The following is a 21298-nucleotide window of genomic DNA, read 5'->3' on the forward strand; positions in this document are numbered from 1 at the left end:
AGTGCTATTCAAAATAACAGACCAAAATAAGCTGGGTAAACCTTAAGAGTTGACACAATAACTTCTACAATAGTGAAAGCATATAGTTACTTGCTTTCCAAAGTGGCTGAATTGAGAACATGAAAGAAGGGTGGGTCCCAGGCTTCAATATGTCAAAAATATTCCACATTTAAAAGCAATGTATAAAGAGAATTGAGAATCATTGAAGTAAAGGAATCTACTAGAACAAAGTAAAACCTCAAAACAACTATCAGAAATAATTAGGAGACATAGAATTTGAAGTACAGAAGACAGGGGTTAAGAGAGCAATGTCCAGATCTTGTAAAATCACAAAGGAGTGGGCAAGAACAAGAACCAGGAGACTGACCCTGTAGGTCCTCCCCCTTCCTTAAGGCTTAAAAGGGGTATTTTAGGACAAATAAAATGTTATCTGCAAACTGGGTGGTAAGTTTTTTGAAACTGCTAACTTTGAACAGTTACACAAGCTGGAATCATAAATTGCTGGAAAAATATAGTGATGGGCTGCATGAGGGGTCATCAGAGCTCTGAGGATACAGGAGGTGGGCCTTTGGACTCTGTCAGGCTAACTGTGTCTCTCTTGTTCCAGAATCACTTTCACAATGACACTGAACTGCACCTACTAGAGTTGTGACTCAACCTTTAAGCAAATTCAGTAAGTCAACATGAAAAATATACACACAGCAATAACAAGCCCTTAAGAACTAAGATTTTTTTTTAAAATAAATGTTTTAAATCCAGACTATAACACCGTTCCTTTGTAAGTACAAATTTGTTGTCACATTCCTTCCTGTAATCCTCGCTAAATCCTATTTTAAAAGGGAGCGGGTTAAGCATCTTCTTATTTACTTATAGAACCAGGTCCTTCTCTACTTACAAATAATCCATACTTAGATTACATCCCCCCTCCCCTGTCACTGTGACAGCAAAGTTCAGGCATGGGAAGTGGGGGGATAACTGTAGAGGATGCTATCCTCTCCCAACTATCCCTTCAGCCTGCTACTTCTTGGAATTTTGGACCATGGAACCCTTTGGGGCACATATCAAGCCTGCCATCCTCTCCACCCTTTGTGCAAAGTTGGGCTGCTCCCCAGGGCTTAGGGTGGCACCCATCCCTGGAAGTCTGATATGAGAAGCCCAATACGAAACAGGGTCCAAGATCAGAACTGTCCCAGAGGAGACTCCTGGATGACAGATCTAACGACTACAGTTGGGCACTAAATATAATCTCTGTGTTTCCCAGAAATTAAAGGAAGACAAGTTTGATTATATCAATATATTTATTGTGTGGATTTATGTATCAAGTAATGTTTTCCTAGTGAAAATGAAAAGAAACATACAGAGGCCCTTAAATACCGAATAACACTTCTGACTATGACACTGCAGAAGATATCCAAATCTAGTTCAATATGGAAACCCCTCATACTGATCCTCCAAATGCAATTAATCCAACAGAAAAGAACCCACCTTCGCCTTTTTCAAAACCATCCTCCCCATTCTTCTAGGCAATTAAAGCTGTGGACGTGTAACATTTCCAAGTGATTAGCTGTTAGTCGCAATAACGGAAGCCTTACCCTGCAGGGCTGGAGTCTCGGCCGGCTGAGAGGCTGCCTGCAAGCCTGGCTCAGAAGCAGAGGAGTCTCCCAGCACAGAGGTTAGAGGAGTCTCCACAGAGGCAGGGGCAGCTGCAGAGGGAGAAGGGAGAACACTAGGCTTGGATGAGGGAGTTGAGGCAACAGGGGTGCTTGGAGGAGGAGAGGCTTGAGATCCACAGTGTGAGAGTGGTGCGAGGGAAGGCGGTGGCAGCGCTGCTGGCCCTGAGGTAGGCGGTGGAGACACTGGACACGTGACAGAGTCGAGCAGCCCGCTGGGGGCCGCTGGTGATGGAGGCCTCTGGGGCACAGGAGAAGAAACACAACCGGGGAGGACAGGCCTTGGACCAGTAGCTCTGCCTGGGGGGCTGCTAATCATTACTGGAGGAGACGGAGGGAGGGGCGAGAAACTGGAAGTAGACCAGGCACAGGGCTTCGTAGCTGGAGGTTGAGGAGAGGGTGTGTTCACAGGAGAAGAAGGTCGAGAGTTTTTGTTCAGAGGACGAGGAACTGTAGCATAATGGGGAAGAACAGGGTGGAAGGCTGAACCTAGAGATGTTGCAAAACGTGTCGCGGAGTGTCGAAGAGGTGGTGTAGGGGGTGTGGAAGTGGGTGGCAAAGCGGTCACTACAGCGTAATCAGGAGTGGCCTCTGACACTGGAGCTGAGATGACTTTAGCATATGATGGAGGAGGTGCTGAAGGAGGCTGGCAACTGGCATACTCAGGAAGTGGAGCATGATACAGGGAGCTGTCGGAGGATGGAGCTGAACAGAGGTGGAAAGCAGCGGCGAAAGACAGGATAAAAAAGGAGAGAGAAAAAGGGAGCTAGTAAAGCCACAAAACCAGCATTCAGACAAAATGTACAAATGTAGACTACAGTTAGTACCAGAGAATAAGCATATGGGCAAATAACTAATTTCACCCCAAAATGTCTTAACTTATAAATACATTTTGAGACCCAAAAGAGGACAAGTTTTCTTTTACTCTAACAAGTTGACTGATAAATTAAACTGATAAGCTTATTCTTTACAAGAAAAAGATCATAGTCTTAATTTTCATTATTTCGTCCACTAAAAGGACATTAACATTACATGAATAAGACCACAAAGAAGAGTAAGCTTAGTTGTTTTTTTTTTTTAAAATAATAAAGAGAGAAACTAGCAAAAAGTTTATCATAAAGGGCTAGAAACCCCCAAATTCAATGTTTATTTGTGGAAAAGTTTTGTTTTGTTGGCTATAACCCCAGAAAACAATTTGGCAATCAAAAGCAAATGAATGAACCCAAACAACAAACCAATCAACCAGTATTTAATCAACCCACGTTGAAACTTTAGATATAGGCCATATGGAATAAAATAATAATTCTTAAATCCTATAATAAATGTTAATTTTAATGAATGTCAAAATACCTCAAATTTTTAGTCGTATCTTAACCCTTAGGTCTTTCAATAAAATTCCATCGATTTAGTAATTTTTACTAATTTTTCACAATACTTGCATATATTTAAATTACTAGTCAGCTCTAGAGAGGATACTTTTTAACCTACTGTTTTTAATTCCTCCTTCAAAAACTTTAGAATACAATCAAACAAATTTCTGGAATGCTCCGGTATTCAAGACAATTTAAGCACTCTCAGAAGGGAAATATATTCCAAATTCATCTAATATAAAAATTTCCCATAAAAACACACTTACACTTTATAGCCAATTTATAGGGAGTTAGAAGAATTAGAATACCAGAATAAAAATTTCCTGGAGCTTTCTTTAAGTCTCCAAGCAATAAAAGAGAGAAATAAAAAGAAAATGTTAAAGTAGCAATAGCCACATATTTGTTCTAATTTCAAATCGTATTGCTTAATCCCAAGCACCTCAAATGTGAAATAGTCCTTCTAATACACGAATACACAAAATGCCATCGCCATCCAAGCTCAGACATCAGGAACACGGAACAATCTGTAAACTTCTTACCGGCATTTGACATTCTTCGCTCTCGCTCCCATTCCAGCTGCTCCCTTTCTAGCTGCTCTTGCCGCTCTCTTTCTTGCCTTTCCCGGTCCAGTCTCTCCAGCCTCTCCCGCTCTTGTCTCTCCCGCTCCAGACGATCCTGACGTTCCCTTTCTTGTCTCTCTCTCTCCAGCTGCTCCTGTTCTAGTCGTTCCCTCTCCAGCCTTTCCCTTTCTAACCTCTCCCTCTCCAATCTCTCCCTTTCCATTCTTTCTCTCTCCAGCCTTTCCCGCTCCAGCTCCTTTTGTCGTTGCTGTTCTTGTAGTTGCCTGAAATTAAGAAATTAAAAATATGCAACTGTGGCTACTCACCATTAAAAACCCATTCTTTTCACAATGAACCTATGAGAACCTTATTTCTGATTTAAATACAAAGCAGTGTAGACCAGGCAATCAACATCTCTCTTTCCACGTGAAGAAAGACTACGTTAGATAGAGATGGCTTATGTTTCATACGAATGAAAATAATTTCTCTTATTAGGATCACCTTGGGCTGCTTCAGCACATTACACTCATGTCTCATTTTATTCTGTACTTTTCATGAATAAAGTGTTGCAAATAAATGAATAACTGAACATACCACTTTAATGACCAAGACATTATTTCAATCATTTAATGGAAATATCTCTAAATTGTAATTACCTCCCTAAAACAACATCAAATTTTTACTGTATAAATTATATTTTATCATTTCAGAAAATACAATGGCTAGTCACAGCACTAGCTCAATAAATGGTGAATGGAAAAAAAAAACAGACTTAAGAAATAAACTTTAAATCATATTAAGTCTCATATCCAGAGGTCAGTAAAATTAACATTTTGGCATTCATACTTCCAAACTTTTCCTCATGTAAAAATATGCATATAAACCTTAAAAACCAAATAAATTAGAATATGTCCCTACCACTCTGAAATCTGTTTTCTCCTCTCCCACTTAATATATTGTAAAAGGTATTCTAAGGCACTAAGTACAGTTTTGTACCTTTACTTTTCATGACTGAGTAGTATTCCATTGTTTAGGTCCATAGTTTAAGCAGTCTCCTATGGTACTATATAAGTTTGCCTAATACTATCACTGATACTACAATAAACATTTATCTTCATGTATCTTTGAACCGTTTTCTACCTGCTTCTTAAGGATCATCACCAGAGGCACAGATTTGCTAAATGAAAAGATACAAATATCAAGATTTTTGACACACGGTTCCAAATTGTCTTCAGGAACATAAGTCCAACAGTATATGAGAATGCCCACTTTCCTTTCCCCTCACTAACACTGAACACCATCACTGCTTTTAATCTTTGCTAATATGACTGATATCATACAACAATTTTCATTTATTTGATTACTTCTGAGGTTAAGTACTTTGCAATCTGTTTACTGATTTTTGTGTTAGTATTAACTGCACATGTTCTTTGACCAGTTTTCTCTTGGGATAGTTAATATTCCATATTCACTTGAAAGAGTTCTTTTCTATATTAAAGATAATAACCCTTTGTCACACATGTTAGTCATATGCATTAACTTTTATTACGGTTTTTTTATGTCTTTGATTTTTAAAGTTTTGTTTTGTAATATGGCTTTTAATTTTACATAGAAAATCTAGTAATATTATTCCTTTATGTGATCTGCTTTTGATATCCTTCTTAGGCAGTCCTGTCCCACAGCAAGTTTATATAATTACTAACACTTTCTTTTCATACTTTTATTTTTTACAATAAAATCCTTAGTTCATATGAAACTCATCTTGGGCTTGACATGTGAAGTAGTGACCTACATCACAGCACCTTGTATCGAATAGGTTATAGACCTAATTGAAGATGCCACCTTTACATGTGTTGACTGTTACTGAAGTTCCAGAATGTTTTGGAGCATATATCTATTTGTCTGGCGTGGCACCAGTATCTTGATGCTTTGATATCTGATGTATACTTTAATATTTAGTAGGGTGCAGCCATCCTTATTAACTCTTCTTTTTGAGTTTTTCTAGGTGATTCTCAGATATATAACTCTTTCTAGGTAAATTTTAGTATCACTTTGTTAAATTTACCCTTTCTGCCAAGACCTATGCTCTCAATTCTATTAACGTTTCATTAAATTTGAAGATCAGCTAGAAAAACATTCACATATTTTTATCTTCTTATCTAAGAAAGTATAGAATGTCTCAGTATTTACTCAATTAAAAATCTTCTTCAACTCTAGGACTTCAAATGATGACTACAAAAATCTCTTTGTGATTATATTATAAACCTGCAGAAGCCTCCTGGATGTGGCTCTATAACAGTTTGCTTTTTACCTTTCATATATAATGTAACAGAGCACGAAAATGTCTCCAAGTATCCACCTGGACTTACACAATTATCTTGCTATAAAAATTAACTCGCCCTAAGATTTAAAAAAAGTTACACTCATCTTATGCATAAAGTATTTCACAGCATTGTGGGGAAGATTAAATGAGATAATACCGCGACAGCTCTTTACTAAGTACCTGAAGCATAAGAACTCAATAAACGTGAGCTATAGTAATACTTATTTGGAGGTTTCAAACTGAGACTTTCCCTGGACTGGCTAATAAACTGGCTGGATTCTGACTGGAGGCTGAGCTTCATGACAGAATGCGCGTGCTGCCCTTTGCTCCTCCCAACACTATCAATAAGCCAGTAAGACCTTTCCAGAAATCCCTCCCCTTCATGGTTGCTGAACTGACTATAAAACAAAGGAAAAGCCCAATCCCACTCCTGGGACAACAACACAAAGGTTCTCTCTGGACAGATCATCGTACTTCATCAGTGCAAGAGGAAAACAGAAGACACCTATGGTAGTGCTGATTATGGGCTGGCCACAAAGTTCACTCGGGTTTTTCTGTAAGATGTTACTGAAAAATCCAAACGAACTTTTTGGCCAACCCAACAGTTGCTGAAAATACTGACAACTGAATAATAAAATCTGATTTTTACGGTACAGTACTGACTTCATTATACCACTTGATAAATTAGGGGCCAAAGTTTCTGAGGGATAACAATATCACTGTAGGGATGAGGGCAAGAAATTAGGTATATTCAGAAGAATATTTTTAATAATAAACTAGACGAAGTTATTATTATTGAATAACCTGCATCTAATGAATAAACTCAGCTAGGGCTTATATTACATTTGAAATATACAACATGCATCAAAAAATAAGAGCACATGAAATGTAATAATACTCTAAGCAATCTCTTGGGTCCAGAAGACAAAAGATATACCCATATTATTCTAATTAGAATATATTTGAAAACAGAAGCTAAGGGAAAGTATTTAACTTTTAACGTAGCTGCACCAAGATCTATGATTAAAAAATCCAATTAGGTCCTGTTACATTCCTGTGCCACCTCTTTCATTTTATTTTATCAAAATAATACAAGCACATAGTTTTTAAGTTTGTAAGAAAAAAATAGCAGCTCATTGTTCCAACCCTCCCACCCCAGTTTCCAATATATCAGAGATAATTACTATCAGTTCTTTTGGCTGTTTCTTTAGATATGTCAATTCTTTTGATTATTTTAACTTTATACATGTCTACTGACTTTTAAGATATCTCTCGTTAACTCCCTCACCACACACAGGCTTTTCACAATATAGTCATGGGAGAATACTGATTTCTGGTTAAATCAATATTCAGAGTTTACATGATGAATATGATAATGTAAACACTGTTCACAGCTGAACCACACTGTACTCTAAGACTACATCTCATTTCTTATCCAAGTTCTTAGTTTTTTTACCCCCAAGTTAATGGCTGCTTCTCTAGACCATATAATGCTTTTAACACAAAAAGTAAGCTTAAAGCACAAGTAGAAGGCCAGGTACGAGTAAAGTGAATCTGAAAGAATTATTAAATAATGGCATTTACAACTAGGGTGTCCTGACTTAAAAAGACTGCTCCACACGTCATAATATTCTGGATTTTCAGTCTATGAATAAAAGAGTATCTACTGATGTAGGGAAAGAGCACAGTGCCAGAGAGATCTCCCAAGTTCACTGATAGATGATTGAAGTAGGCAGTTCATACAGCTGCAGGAGAGTCTGATGACTGTGTATTTTCTTGATTTGAAAGTAAGAAAGATGCAAGAAAGGAAACTGTTCAAAGTCTCTATCTAATTTTTAGCCTGTTTACTGAAAAGAAGCACATCTAAACATATTTCCCGAAGTTGTGTGTCAAACAGAACATCTCAGGCTTACAAATCTTTAGTGGAATGAATAATTCCACCTAAATTGGATGGTATATATAAATCTTCTGACTTTTCATGTTTTGACTTCTAAAGCAAGACATCTGTATATCTTTTTAGGGGGACAGTTTCCAAATGTATAAATTCTGCTTTTCTTAGAACACCACTGCCAACTCACATACTGGAAATGCACATGACTCTTCTTCCTAGAGTTCTGTCTACAAATGACTGTTTTCATCTGAAGATTTTTTCAAAGTACAAGGGCCCTGGGGGCTTCCCTGGTGGCACAGTGGTTGAGAATCTGCCTGCCAATGCAGGGGACGCGGGTTCGAGCCCTGGTCTGGGAAGATCCCACATGCCGCGGAGCAACTAGGCCCGTGAGCCACAACTACTGAGCCTGTGCGTCTGGAGCCTGTGCTCCGCAACAAGAGAGGCCACGATAGTGAGAGGCCCGCGCACCGCGATGAAGAGTGGCCCCCGCTTGCCGCAACTGGAGAAAGCCCTTGCACAGAAACGAAGACCCAACACAGCCAAAAATAAATAAATAAATAAATTAAATAATTTAAAAAAAAAAAGTACAAGGGCCCTAATTCTGAATTACGGAAAAATTCTGGAAGACTAATTTTTCTTTTAAGTTAGGATATGCATTTTACAATAATTTGAAACCTTCTGAGAAAATATATTTTTTCAGAAAAAAATGTAGTGCAAATGACTAATATCATAGCCACCAAGAGCATTTTAAAAATATCAGGAAAAATTCTTCCCACCACCAAAATACCTATTGAATTTCTCACCCAAAAGAGCTATCCCCCAAATGCAAAGAGATGCACGAAGCACCAGCCAATGAGATTAATAGCTTTTTTATATATTTGAACACATATTTAGTTTATCTGAACTCAAAGACTTACTTTTCTTAAAGCAAGCAAAATCTATATAACAAAAATTTGAAACACATTTCATTCAGCCTTATGTATAACAAAAAAATAGTGTTAGGTAAATGAAGAGTGATTTACGTTTGACATAATGAAGTAGGAGGGCAGATTAGGAAAAATGTTCTGGGCTGATAACATTTAGTAACACTAATGCTACTGACATCAGTCAGAAAATAAGACTGCATAAATAAAATGTGGGCATTTCACTTCTCTATCAGTAAACAAACGAAAAATGGATAAAACTAAACAAGATAATTAAGTTTTAATATTACAAAGCTCCTGAGACAAGAGACAATACTTACAAGAGAAGGCGGTCAACTCTTGGTCCATCCTGCCTCTGAAGGCTAATCGGAGGGCTGTACGTTCTCATTGTTCCAACTCCCTGCTTCTGTGCTGGGGTTATTATTCCCCTTTTATAACTTTCAGGTAATAGTGGTGATTTGCAAACTATTTATAGATATTAACTACATTAAGTTCCGTGTTGAGACTGACACAGGACTGACTCATGTTTCTTAGAATACGTTTTTTCATCACAGTCAGCCAAGGAAGCCAAATTAATAATATGAGTAAGAACCAAAAACTGATATTAACAAATGCTACACAACATATGAATAGAAAACTAAACTACACTATCATCGTGTTACTATAGTAAAAGTATTGGACTAATAAGATTTAACACCTAAAGTAAACATTTGTTTTATCAACTCAATTTTATCCTCATTAAAATTTAAAAATTAAACTTGTAAAATACATACATAGTTTAAAAGGTCAAAGAGTGTTACAAAGTTTATAACAAAACACTAATCCTCTTCTCAACCCTTACCACTTCCGATTTCTCTCCCCAGAAGCAACTACTTTCAACACTTTGATACTTATCTCACGTTTCTAACTAAATACATTAATCTGTTTAGAACTAATACTTCTTAGTCTTTCAGATTTAGAAGTTATCTACTGACTTTATACTACACAAATGATTTAATTCCTATACCCTCCAACCCCCTAAAATCTTTCCTTCTTCATTCTCCCAATAAAATCATGACAGTACTTTGGATGCATCAGCATCCATCTAACTTACTCATGGCTGACAATATTTACTTTCCAGAACAATCCCTTTCTTAACCCTGGTGTTACAAATGGCTACCTTTTACATTTGATTCTTTTTCTCTATACTGACCCTTAACTCTCCATCAGAACTGTAAACCCTCTCAATAGGGTCAAGTATATCAGGTGATCTATTTTTTGTTTGCTTATTGTTTTTCTTTCCCCCCAGAAACTTTTGGTCCATTCTGCCTCTGAAGGTTAACTGTAGGGCTATACACTTTCAACACTCCAACTCCCCGCTTCGGTGCTGGGATTATTATTCCCCTTTTATAACTTTCAGACCTGCTGGGTCCCTAGGTTTTGCTTTCGCCTTAGTCAAGCTGGGAATTCCCTTATCTCTTTCCTACACTGGATTTCTTGTTTCCTGGCTCCTCCCATGGTATCATCATTCTTGGTTTACTCTCTCATTTTAATAGAATACATCTTCCAGTAGCTTCCTAGGAAACTGTGCAGAGGAGGAAATTTCAGATTGGAAGTAACGTCTCAGGAATTTGAAGCTCCCCCCACTTTTAAAATCTTCTATTGTAATATTCTAAAATTCCAGTGATATGCCTTGGTGGTAGATCTTTTTATGTTTTCCTACTTATTGGGCTGGACACTTGGTGAATCTTTTCAATCTGGACCAGGGGGCCTGGCAAACTACAGTCCATGGCCCAAATCTGGCCACACCCATCATTTCCGCATTGTCTATGGCAAAGCTACAAAGGAAGAGCTGAACAAATGCCACAGAGAACTCGTGGCCCACAAAGTCTAAGACCTTTACCATCCGGCCCTTTTCAGAAAAAGTCGGCACCTCTGACCACAATCAAGTCACTGAGTTCCAGGAAATTTTCTTATATTATTTATTTGCAGATTCCATTTCCTCACATTTTTGTTTTGTCCCCCTAAAATTCCTAATATTTAGATGTTGGACCTCCTAATCTGATCTTCTTTTATTTTTTTTCTCATATACTATCTCTATTTTTTACAGCTATTTTCAGGGCAAGTTCCTCAACCTTATTTCTCAAACCTCCTAGTATTAAAATTAATGCTTTTAAAAAAAATTCTAAGCACATTTTCTTACACTCTGATTCTTTTTAAATAACTACAAACATTTGCTTTATGAATAAAATATATTCTTAGTTCTCTGAAGCTATTATAGTATTTTTTAGGTTTTCTTCTGTTCCCTGTTATTACATGTTTCCTCCAATTTCAATTTTTTGTTTGTTTTGATCTGTCTTCATGTTATAAAAGTTGTCCTTAAAGGTATGATGATCCCTGGCTGTCCATTCATGTTGATAAGTGGTACTAAAGCTGATCAGAAGCCCTTAAATAAATGAGCTTCAATGGGAGGGACCCTGGGTGTCAATATCTTTGTCTTTTCTCTTGGCCAAGCCAAGTTTCCGGAGGAGGACTCTACAAGTTCCCTACCTGAGTTCTACAGGTCTGGCTGCCAATGACTGGGAGCTGAGCAAAGGAAAGAGACCAAGTTGGCTGACTTTCACTCATCTCTCTTCAGTATGGCCTCTCACCCACACCTTCACAGCTGTACCTCCTATACCTCAGGCTTTACCAGGAGTCAGCAAACCTGCTGAAAAGGGCCAGAGAGTATCTCTGTCCATATTCTTTTTCCTTTTTTTTAAAAAACCAACTCTGCAAAAATGTACAAGCCCTCCTTAGCTCTCAGCTATGCAAAAACAGGCTACAGGGCTGGACTTGGCCAGCAAGCTATAGTTTGCCAACTCCTAGCCTACACTGCTATGCTGTCCAAAACGGTAGCTATTAGCTGTATGTTGCAATTGAGCACTTCAAATGCTCCTAGTTTGAATTGGGATATGCTTTTAATATAAAAACACATACCAGATTTTGGAACACATACCAGATTTTTCATACCTAGTATGAAAAAAAAGAGTGTAAAACATCTCTAAAATTTTGTATCAATTACCTATTGAAATAATATTTTAGATGTATAGAGTTAAATATACTAATAAAATTAATCTCACTTGTTTCTTTAAAATTTTCAAAAATGTGGTCACTAGAAGACTTTAAAATGACATGTAGTTTGCATTACATTTCCATTGAACAGCACTGGTCTAGAGCATCTCTAGAAGATAATAAATCTCTAGTCTCCTGTTTGGGTGTCGTGGGGAAAATCTGGGTAGCTAAACCCTCCTTATAAAGACTTACCTAACCCTCCTACGTGTAGCATTATGAAACGGCTTGCCACTGAGAGGCACCACAGCAACTCAACCCTTCTCTTCTCTGTCCTGGCTTAGTTTAGCTATTGCTGGTCTACTAAGCTAGTTACCACCTGTATTAGTTTTTGTGGTTGCCATAATAAAGACCCATACACTAGGTGGCTTAAAACAACGGAAATTTATTCTCTCAGTATGGGAGGTGACAAATCTGAAATCAAGGTGTTGGCAGTGCTGGTTCCTTCTAAGGGCTCTAAGGAAGAATCTGTTCCATGCCTTGCTCTTCCTTCTCAGGAAGGCTGGTAATTCTTGGTATTCCTTGGCTTGTAGAAGCATCACTATAATTTCTGCTTCCATCTTTACATGGTGTTCTCTCTGTATCTCTGTGTCTTCACATGGCCATCTTGCTTCTGTAACTTTCTCCTCTTCTTATACAGACATCAGTCGTGTTGGATAAAGGGGTCCATCTCACTCCAGTATGACCTCATCTTAACTAACAACTCTATTTCCAAAAGGTTACATTTTGAGGTAGTGGAGATTAGAATAAATCTTTCTTTTCTTTTCTTTTTTTTTTCCTTTGGCCGTGCCATGCGGCATGCGGGATCTTAGTTCTCTGACCAGGGATCAAACCCATGCCCCCTGCATTGGGAGTGTGGAGTCTTAACCACTGGACCACCAGGGAAGCCCCAGGACGTATCTTTCTTGGGAGACACTATTCAATCCCTAACACCACTCATCAACAAAATTTTAGAAACCAGAAAGTAGACGGCCATTTCTTGTCTTCACATTGTACAACTGCTGTCCCTAAAGTGCAACTGATGTTCTTCAAAGTGCAATGGACAGTCCCAAACAAAACCAGATTCGAAATACGTTGTTAAACTTTTCTTTAAGCAATTCATTTCCTTTTTGTAACAGTCAGAAGCCAAGAAAAATAACTTGAAGAATAAGAATTTTTAGCTATTGATTAAAATAATCCATTTATAATTTATGGTTCTGAGCAAAAACCCTATCAAGTTTGTTATGCACACCACACATACACATGCACACATATACCCAAGGAGCACATTACTCACATCATTTTCCTCCTACCCCATCCATTATTATTATTATTTTTTTTCATTCAGATCCAGTCTTTTTATTCATTTCTTATCGCTGGAATTTTACACTCATTTCTTGTTGGATGAGTAAACTGGACTATGGTAGAGATAAGCCAACATTTTCTCAGTCCTGCCCTACTACACGTCTAGAGCTTCATCTTAACTGGTGGATCAGCTACTTTTTTTTTTTTTAAACATCTTTATTGAAGTATAATTGCTTTACAATGGTGTGTTAGTTTCTGCTTTATAACAAAGTGTATCAGTTACACATATACATATGTTGCCATATCTCTTCCCTCTTGCATCTCCCTCCCTCCCACCCCTCTAGGTGGTCACAAAGCACCGAGCCGATCTCCCTGTGCTATGCGGCTGCTTCCCACTAGCTATCTATTTTACATTTGGTAGTGTATATATGTCCATGACACTCTCTCACCCTGTCACATCTTACCCCTCCCCCTCCCCATATCCTCAAGTCCATTCTCTAGTAGGTCTGTGTCTTTATTCCCGTCTTGCCACTAGGTTCTTCATGACCTTTTTTTTTTTTTTCCTTAGATTCCATATATATGTGTTAGCATACTGTATTTGTTTTTTTCTTTGACTTACTTCACTCTGTATGACAGACTCTAAGTCCATCCACCTCATTACAAATACCTCCATTTCATTTCTTTTTATGGCTGAGTAATATTCCATTGTATATATGTGCCACATCTTCTTTATCCATTCATCCGATGATGGACACTTAGGTTGCTTCCATGTCCTGGCTATTGTAAATAGAGCTGCAATGAACATTTTGGTACATGACTCTTTTTGAACTATGGTTTTCTCAGGGTATATGCCCAGTAGTGGGATTGCTGGGTCGTATGGTAGTTCTATTTGTAGTTTTTTAAGGAACCTCCACACTGTTCTCCATAGTGGCTGTATCAATTTACATTCCCACCAACAGTGCAAGAGTGTTCCCTTTCCTCCACACCCTCTCCAGCATTTAATTGTTCCTAGATTTTTTGATGATGGCCATTCTGACCTGTGTGAGATGATATCTCATTGTAGTCTTGATTTGCATTTCTCTAATGATTAATGATGTTGAGCATTCTTTCATGTGTCTGTTGGCAATCTGTATATCTTCTTTGGAGAAATGTCTATTTAGGTCTTCTGCCCATTTTTGGAATGGGTTGTTCGTTTTTTTGTTATTGAGCTGCATGAGCTGCTTGTAAATCTTGGAGATTAATCCTTTGTCAGTTGCTTCATTTGCAAATATTTTCTCCCATTCTGAGGGTTGTCTTTTGGTCTTGTTTATGGTTTCCTTTGCTGTGCAAAAGCTTTTAAGTTTCATTAGGTCCCATTTGTTTATTTGTGTTTTTATTTCCATTTCTCTAAGAGCTGGGTCAAAAAGAATCTTGCTGTGATTTATGTCATAGAGTGTTCTGCCTATGTTTTCCTCTAAGAGTTTGATAGTGTCTGGCCTTACACTTAGGTCTTTAATCCATTTTGAGTTTATTTTTGTGTATGGTGTCAGGGATTATTAGCTCACCAAATACGAATCATTTACCAGTCTTCAAAAATCAATTACTGATACCCACTAACAGCTTACCTAAGAGTAGTAACAGAAATGTAACGTTTATTATAATATGAACTTGATACGGAAAATATAACTACTAAAATTGCAGGTGAATGTTATGATGCACATTAATATTCTCTTCTACTACACTTTCCAGTAACGGCGTAGAAAGATCCAGTTAAATAGCCAAAGTAACAGGATAAAGTTACTCAACTTATGAAATAAAAGTTGTCCCAAGGGTATTTTATCATGCCTCTGAAAATAAAATCAAGCACAAGAAAATTTATTTTTATATAAATAACTACCCAAAATAAATTTTGAAAATATAATTTCTGTTGGGAACCAAACGTCTCACTAGAGTGTGCTGTACATCCCTCTGCCACTGTGTTTTTTAATCTACAAAACGAGATCCAGCCATGCACAGCTGCTGGCTGAGATGAAGTGAAGACCAGCACTAACTGTCTATATAAAATTTAGCAGATATTTTTGGGTTTTGTAGTACCTTTTCCCAAGTATCTTTCAACCATAAGCAAAAACAGATTGTTTGGCATGTAGGTCAAAAGAAAATGGCATATGCTTTTCTTATAACTTGAAAATACTAAAGTTTTACAAAGCAAGATGCCTTTTTATTATATGACAAACAGGGAAAGAATATTAAAAAGCAATGTCTTAGCATGGCATAAAGGCCCTTTACGTACCAGTTTAATAGCACCATCAGTCCTGGAGCGGGGGAAGCGGGGCAGTACTCACGTCACACAGGTGGTGTGCACTCCCTTGGCTCTTACACATAGACTCTTTCCCCCTAGAATGCTTTTCCATTCTATGATTGGAAGCTCCTAGTTCACTTCCCCTTCAAGGCACAGCTCAAAGAGCATCTCCTCAGGAATGGCTCCCACCGTCTCCCAAACAGCACAGACAGAAAAGCCCAGGCAGCATGAAAAGAGTGCGTATTATCTTATTTAATGGTCCCAACAACCTTATGAACTCATATTTTCTGCCTGTTATGCCCCAACACCTACATATAAATGAATTCAGTACCACTGAACTTCTTGGCTTTTTATTCAGAACTTTATTCAGGTCCCTACTCTCAAGTAGCCTGTAATGTTCACTGTGGAGGTAAGACTCATATGTAAAGTAAACAACAAACAATAAAAGAGCGTGTAGTTAAGTTACAGGAGTTCAGAAATGAAAACCATTAATATACCTGGAAAACAGTCTACAGAAAAGGACAAGACAGAAAGGATGAGAAGGGCAGGACAGAGAGGTAAATACTACAGAGAAGCACAGAGGGAGAAACCGAGTATGGTGTACAGACAGTCATAAGGGAGGAAAGAGATACATGGGGTGGGCTCTTAAGTGTCAGGCCAAAGAATTAAACTGGATGCGAGGAGAGCTGGCCACCCGTACAGCGAGCAGGGAAGTGACATGAGCTCCTGGACTCTCCTTACTCAAGTTGGTACATGTGAGCAGTCAAACTGTCTTCCCCCACTCCAAGATTCTACTGGAATTCCAGAAAAATAACAAAAATGTGTAAAAATAAACCCATTACAAAGTAGAAAATTGAGCTGAGTGGTCTTTAGTAGACCAAATTTATCATCAAATTTCTGGAAGACAAAAAGGGTAGGGAGGAGTTATATGTCTAGAATTCTTTCCCAGTTCCTATGTACTAGTACATCCAACTACCTAGTAGTCAACATCTCTACTTGAATGTCCAATGAGCATTTCGGCTTAACATCTTCAAAATTCATCTGATCTCTCCCCACAAAACCTGCTACTCACAGTCTCAGTTAATGGTAATTCCATCCTTCCCATAGCTTACGTTAAAAACCACAACTCCTCCCCTTCTCTCACACCCCACATACAATCCACCAGGAAATGTAAGAATCTGCCTTCTCACCGCTTCCACTGCCTGGGGAAAGCCATCATTATTTCCTGCCTAGTTTACCGCAATAGCCTCTTAACTAGTTTTCTTGCTAGGCTGCTATCACAACCCTGTACCTGCTTTCATTTGTGTTTCTCTATAGTCTGGTCTCAACAAAGCAGGCAAACTAATTCTGTTAAAATGTTAAGCCAGATGATTCCTATCAAAATCATCCAAGGGGCCCTCATTTCTCTCAGAATAAAAGCTAAATTCTTTATGATTGCCTGCAATGTCCTGCATGACACGACTCCCCCACTACTCTCCTTTTCTGCTCCTGTTCTCTCCGCTCCAGCCTCCATGCCTCCTCGTTCCTCCCTGTACACGAGCACAATCCTGCCTTAAGGCTCTGCACAGACCGCTCCCTCTGCTGTAATGCACTTACCCAGACATCCACTCGGCTAACTCCTTCCTTCCATCTCCATAAGATCTACTCTGACCAACCTATTTAAAGTTGTAACCATTTCCCCTTGGCCCTCTGTAACATATACTCCCTTCACTTGGCTCTATTTTTTTCCCATAGCACTTACCATCTTCTGCTACACTGTGTCACGTTCACTCTATTCTGATTAGGTTGAGGCTTTCTGTCCGCCACCCACCACCCTGATATACTGTAAGCACTCAGAACAAAGCACTTAGCCTGGAACATAACTGGACTGAAGAGTGGAGGCATCCAGGGTCCCGAACACAGACTCAGAATGGCTGAAGCAGACGCGAGAAGAATCTCGGGAAGACCTAACTTGAGATTAGCAGGTAGAAAGAATGGGCCTGGGCAGTACAACCTAATCAAGCTGATTAATAAACACACACACTGTCTGAAGAAAATGCACCAGTCACCCCTCTGCTCCCCAACCTGAGCTCAATGGATGGAATGGCATTTATCACAGAAGACTGTCCTCTAAACAAAGTGGACAAGCTGCCTCAGATGAGCTAGGGTGTCTGGTAGAACTAGAGGTAGCTCAGCTTTGTGGGGCTGAGGCCTGTCTGCTCCCCACTCTTGTACCCCAAAGGAGAGCCTGTCAGTCTGTCTGCTTGGCCACTTGCACAGACCCCCTTGGCAGCCCTCGGTCAGGGAAGAATGCTGTCCATAGACACCCAAACCTCACAATGAAGAGGAAACCCAAGCCAAGTACTGACGTCATTCAGACTAATTCTTTTTTTAGAAATAAAGAGACCACTAAACATTACCAGATATTTGGGTAAAACCAATAAGGCAAACAATACTACCCTATAGGAAGGAGATAATTCAAACAACGGAAGAGAAACAAGAGGGACTTAAGATACAATCATGAATTTAGAACAGGCTGTTTTGAAAAAGGAATAATTGCTCCCCCCGCCTCCACCCCGCAAAAGGCTCTTGGAGAATAAAATTAAATTATAGGAGATCAACTACTGTGCTGTCCAATTAGGTGGCCATGAGCCATATGTGGCTCTCGAGCACTCATACTGTGGGCAGCCTGAACAGAAATGTGCTGTAAGTGTAAGAAATACATACTGAACTTGGAAGACTCAGTATGACAAACAGAATGTAAACTATCTTAATTTCTATACTGATTTCTTTTTGAAATGATAATATTTCCGTTATAATGGGTTAAATATTTTATCTAACAACATACTTTATGTTATTAAAATTAATTTCACCTGTTTCTTTTTACTTTTGCTAGTATGGCTACTAGAAAAATTTTAATTAAATATGTAGCTTATATTTCTACTAGGTAATGCTGGTCTAGAACGTATGGTTAAAAATATCATCAAGAATACAGAACACAGAAACAGAGGCAGAAAATGAGAAAAGATAAGCATCATAAGGAAATAACCCAGGAGGCCCAGCATTTGATCAGTAGGAGCTCCCCAAAAAGAGAACAGAAGAAACAGAGAGAAGGAAATGGCTAAAGAAATAAAATTAAAAAAAAAAAAAAAAAAAATCTAGGAGTTTGGGTAAGTCTTCAAATGGAAACAGTCCATTGAGTACTGAGCTTAATAAATGGGGGGGACCCCAAAACCGAAAACATACCACATCTTTGTGAAAACTCAGACTACTATGTTAATAAGAAGGTTTAAAAGGATTCTAGGAAGGGGGAAAAAAGATCACCTACTAACATGAAGACAAAGATTTAATGACAGTAATAGAAAGACTGCAAATGTATAAACCTTGAAAATAAAAAATAAAAAAATAAAATTAAAAAAATGATGTGTCTATCAAAACTAGGTGGTAGAATGGAAGAAAGGGGACAGGGAGATGTGCAGAACTACTGCATTCCTCTTACAGAGTGAAGAGTTAAGAGATACTAAGGTTAGAAGAACTAAAAATAATAACTACTCATAATTGGCAGGGAAAGTGAAGAATTCTTCAATTTTTCATAGTGTAGAGTCAATAGGTACTATCTGTAATGTGACTAATCAAGAAACAGAAATATAAACACATTATATATTACTACAGAAGAACTCATCAAAAGTACTAAAAGTAGAAATGGTTAAAAGTGATTAAGTCTCATGATTAACATGAGGGGAAGGCACAAGTGTGCAGCAGATCACCCTCCCTCTTTTTAGACCCTCCTGCACTGTTTGTGCAAAAAAGTTTAAGAAAAAATAATCTGGCAGTAATAAAGTAGGAATAAGTGAAAGAGATCTAGCTTAAAGACAGAAAAACTAGGAAGTCAGAAAACTACAGCAGTATACAAGAGAATAAATACTGGAGAAAGCTATCAGTAATCAGAATGTCAGGACAGTAAATCCAAAAGGCTTTTAGAGAAAGAAATAACAAAATGTACTTGAATAGATATTGTGAATGAAGATAATTATAGACTTTCTAAGCTGAAATTTTGGGAGAAATATTAGAGAGAAGAAGGAATGTACATTAAAAATGAAATCATAAGGGTTTAAACTGAGGCATCAGTAGGATACCCAAATGGATGAGCTCTAAAATAGGAATTCTCATTGAGGATCCACTGTTGGAATTAAGGGGGTCTGTGATCCTCTGGACCATGTAAGGGCACACATGCGTGCACATGTGTAAAATCACACGCACATATCTGAAGGGTTAGGTTGGGTGGGGTGGGGGGACTGGATGGAAGACGGCAGCAGTTCACTACTTCTACTAAATTCTCAAAAGGACCCATGACACTACTCCATTTATCTGGAAATATAGGTCTGGCTCTCCATTGGATAATCAGGAGCTGTAGATTTTGAAGCCATCAGCACAGAAGTTAAAAGAAAACTATAAGATCCAACCAAATCATCAACTTTTCAAAGGTTACACTGTGTGCAGAAATAAAAAAGAGATAGCTAAGTGTAAAGCCTTATATAAGAAAAGGAAGAGGTACAGAAAAGGAGAAGAGTTAGCAAAAAAGATACTCTAAAGCATCAAAAGTAAGAGAGAGAAGTGGAATATGTAGACCAAGAGAAGACATTTAAACTAGAATAAGTCAATGATGGAAGCAGCACATCCAGTAGATTTGTGAACACAAAGTAGATTTCATGAGATTAAAATGGAAATGGGGTGGGACTCCCCTGGTGGCACAGTGGCTAAGAATCCCCCTGCCAATGCAGGGGACACGGGTTTGAGCCCTGGCCTGGGAAGATCCCACATGCTGCGAAGCAACTAAGCCCACGTGCCACAACTACTGAGCCTGCGCTCTAGAGCCCGCGAGCCACAACTGCTGAGCCCGCATGCCACAACTACTGAAGCCCGCGTGCCTAGAGCCCATGCTCCGCAACAAGAGAAGCCACCACAATGAGAAGCCTGCACACCGCAACGAAGAGGAGCCCCCATTCGACACAACTAGAGAAAGCCCGCACGCAGCAACGAAGACCTAATGCAGCCAAAAAAACCCCGCAAAACAACAACAACAAAAAAGAACATAAAAAAAGGAAATGGGGTGAAGCGTAAAGAAAAGGAATGGAGATGAAATTAATAATGAGAGAGAAGGAAATTGGTTGGTGTCAAGTGGAAGAAGAAAGAAGAGTCTGTGCATGACTATGGACAGAAAATAATTTAAAATTCATACCAATTTTTCAGAAATTCGGATTCCACTCTTCAAAATGACTGAGTTAAAGTCTTCAACTAAACAAATAAGTAATATAAACATCTTCAATTTTCAAACCCTTAAGTATCTACTTACATACAAAGAGAAAAACCTCAAGTCCAGATGAACGCTTTGAAATGAGAAAGAACATACATGAGGGCATGGCGTTCTCCTAACAATTACTAAAAATTCACTCAATACTCGTTTTCAACTAAAACTGCATGCTGCAAGTTCTTGACAACCCTCTGTGAAGCAGATGACCCACCTGTGACCCTTGACAAGGCAGCGGTACCAGCAGAAGACTTCTGTTTGTATTCTGTGCTGTCCTGGACTCCAGCAACTGTGTCTGGGATCACTTGCTTGCCTACGCTGTATTACCAGAGATGATCTATTATGTTCAGGATTTTCTCCTGGTTCTTCCTAGTTTTCTACAAATGTGTTACTCTCAATAAAACTATGATCATTTTTTATTAATTACTTTTCCGTTTGGTGTGTGAGAGACAGCATACAATTTCTAACTCTTGGAATTATTCTAGTATGTTTAAAACTTTCAATATGGAACTGAAATAAATGATTATATTCCTTAAACTTCCCTTATTTCTACAGAAACTTAATTTTATTTATATCTGTTACAGCATCACTCTAAAGAGCAGAAAAAGAGTTTCACCAAATT

General features: G+C 38.4%; 1 protein-coding gene across 6 annotated transcripts in view; it reads right to left on the minus strand.

Moving 5' to 3' along the window:
- Positions 1-21298, minus strand: part of ENAH (ENAH actin regulator) — a 153941-nt gene that overhangs the window by 19285 nt on the left and 113358 nt on the right. For 2 of the 6 annotated variants that reach the window (XM_061187342.1, XM_061187343.1), the window contains exons 5-6: positions 3580-3884; positions 1593-1703 (exon numbers count right to left, since the gene is read on the minus strand). In XM_061187342.1, the coding sequence (XP_061043325.1) occupies positions 1593-1703; positions 3580-3884 (416 nt within the window). Of the gene's footprint in view, positions 1-1592; positions 2376-3579; positions 3885-21298 lie in introns of all 6 variants that reach the window. The other 4 variants (XM_061187341.1, XM_061187340.1, XM_061187345.1 and 1 more) reach the window with 2 other exon arrangements.

The sequence above is a fragment of the Eubalaena glacialis genome, chromosome 3, assembly GCF_028564815.1.
Source record: "Eubalaena glacialis isolate mEubGla1 chromosome 3, mEubGla1.1.hap2.+ XY, whole genome shotgun sequence".
Classification (NCBI taxonomy): Eukaryota; Metazoa; Chordata; class Mammalia; order Artiodactyla; family Balaenidae; genus Eubalaena; species Eubalaena glacialis.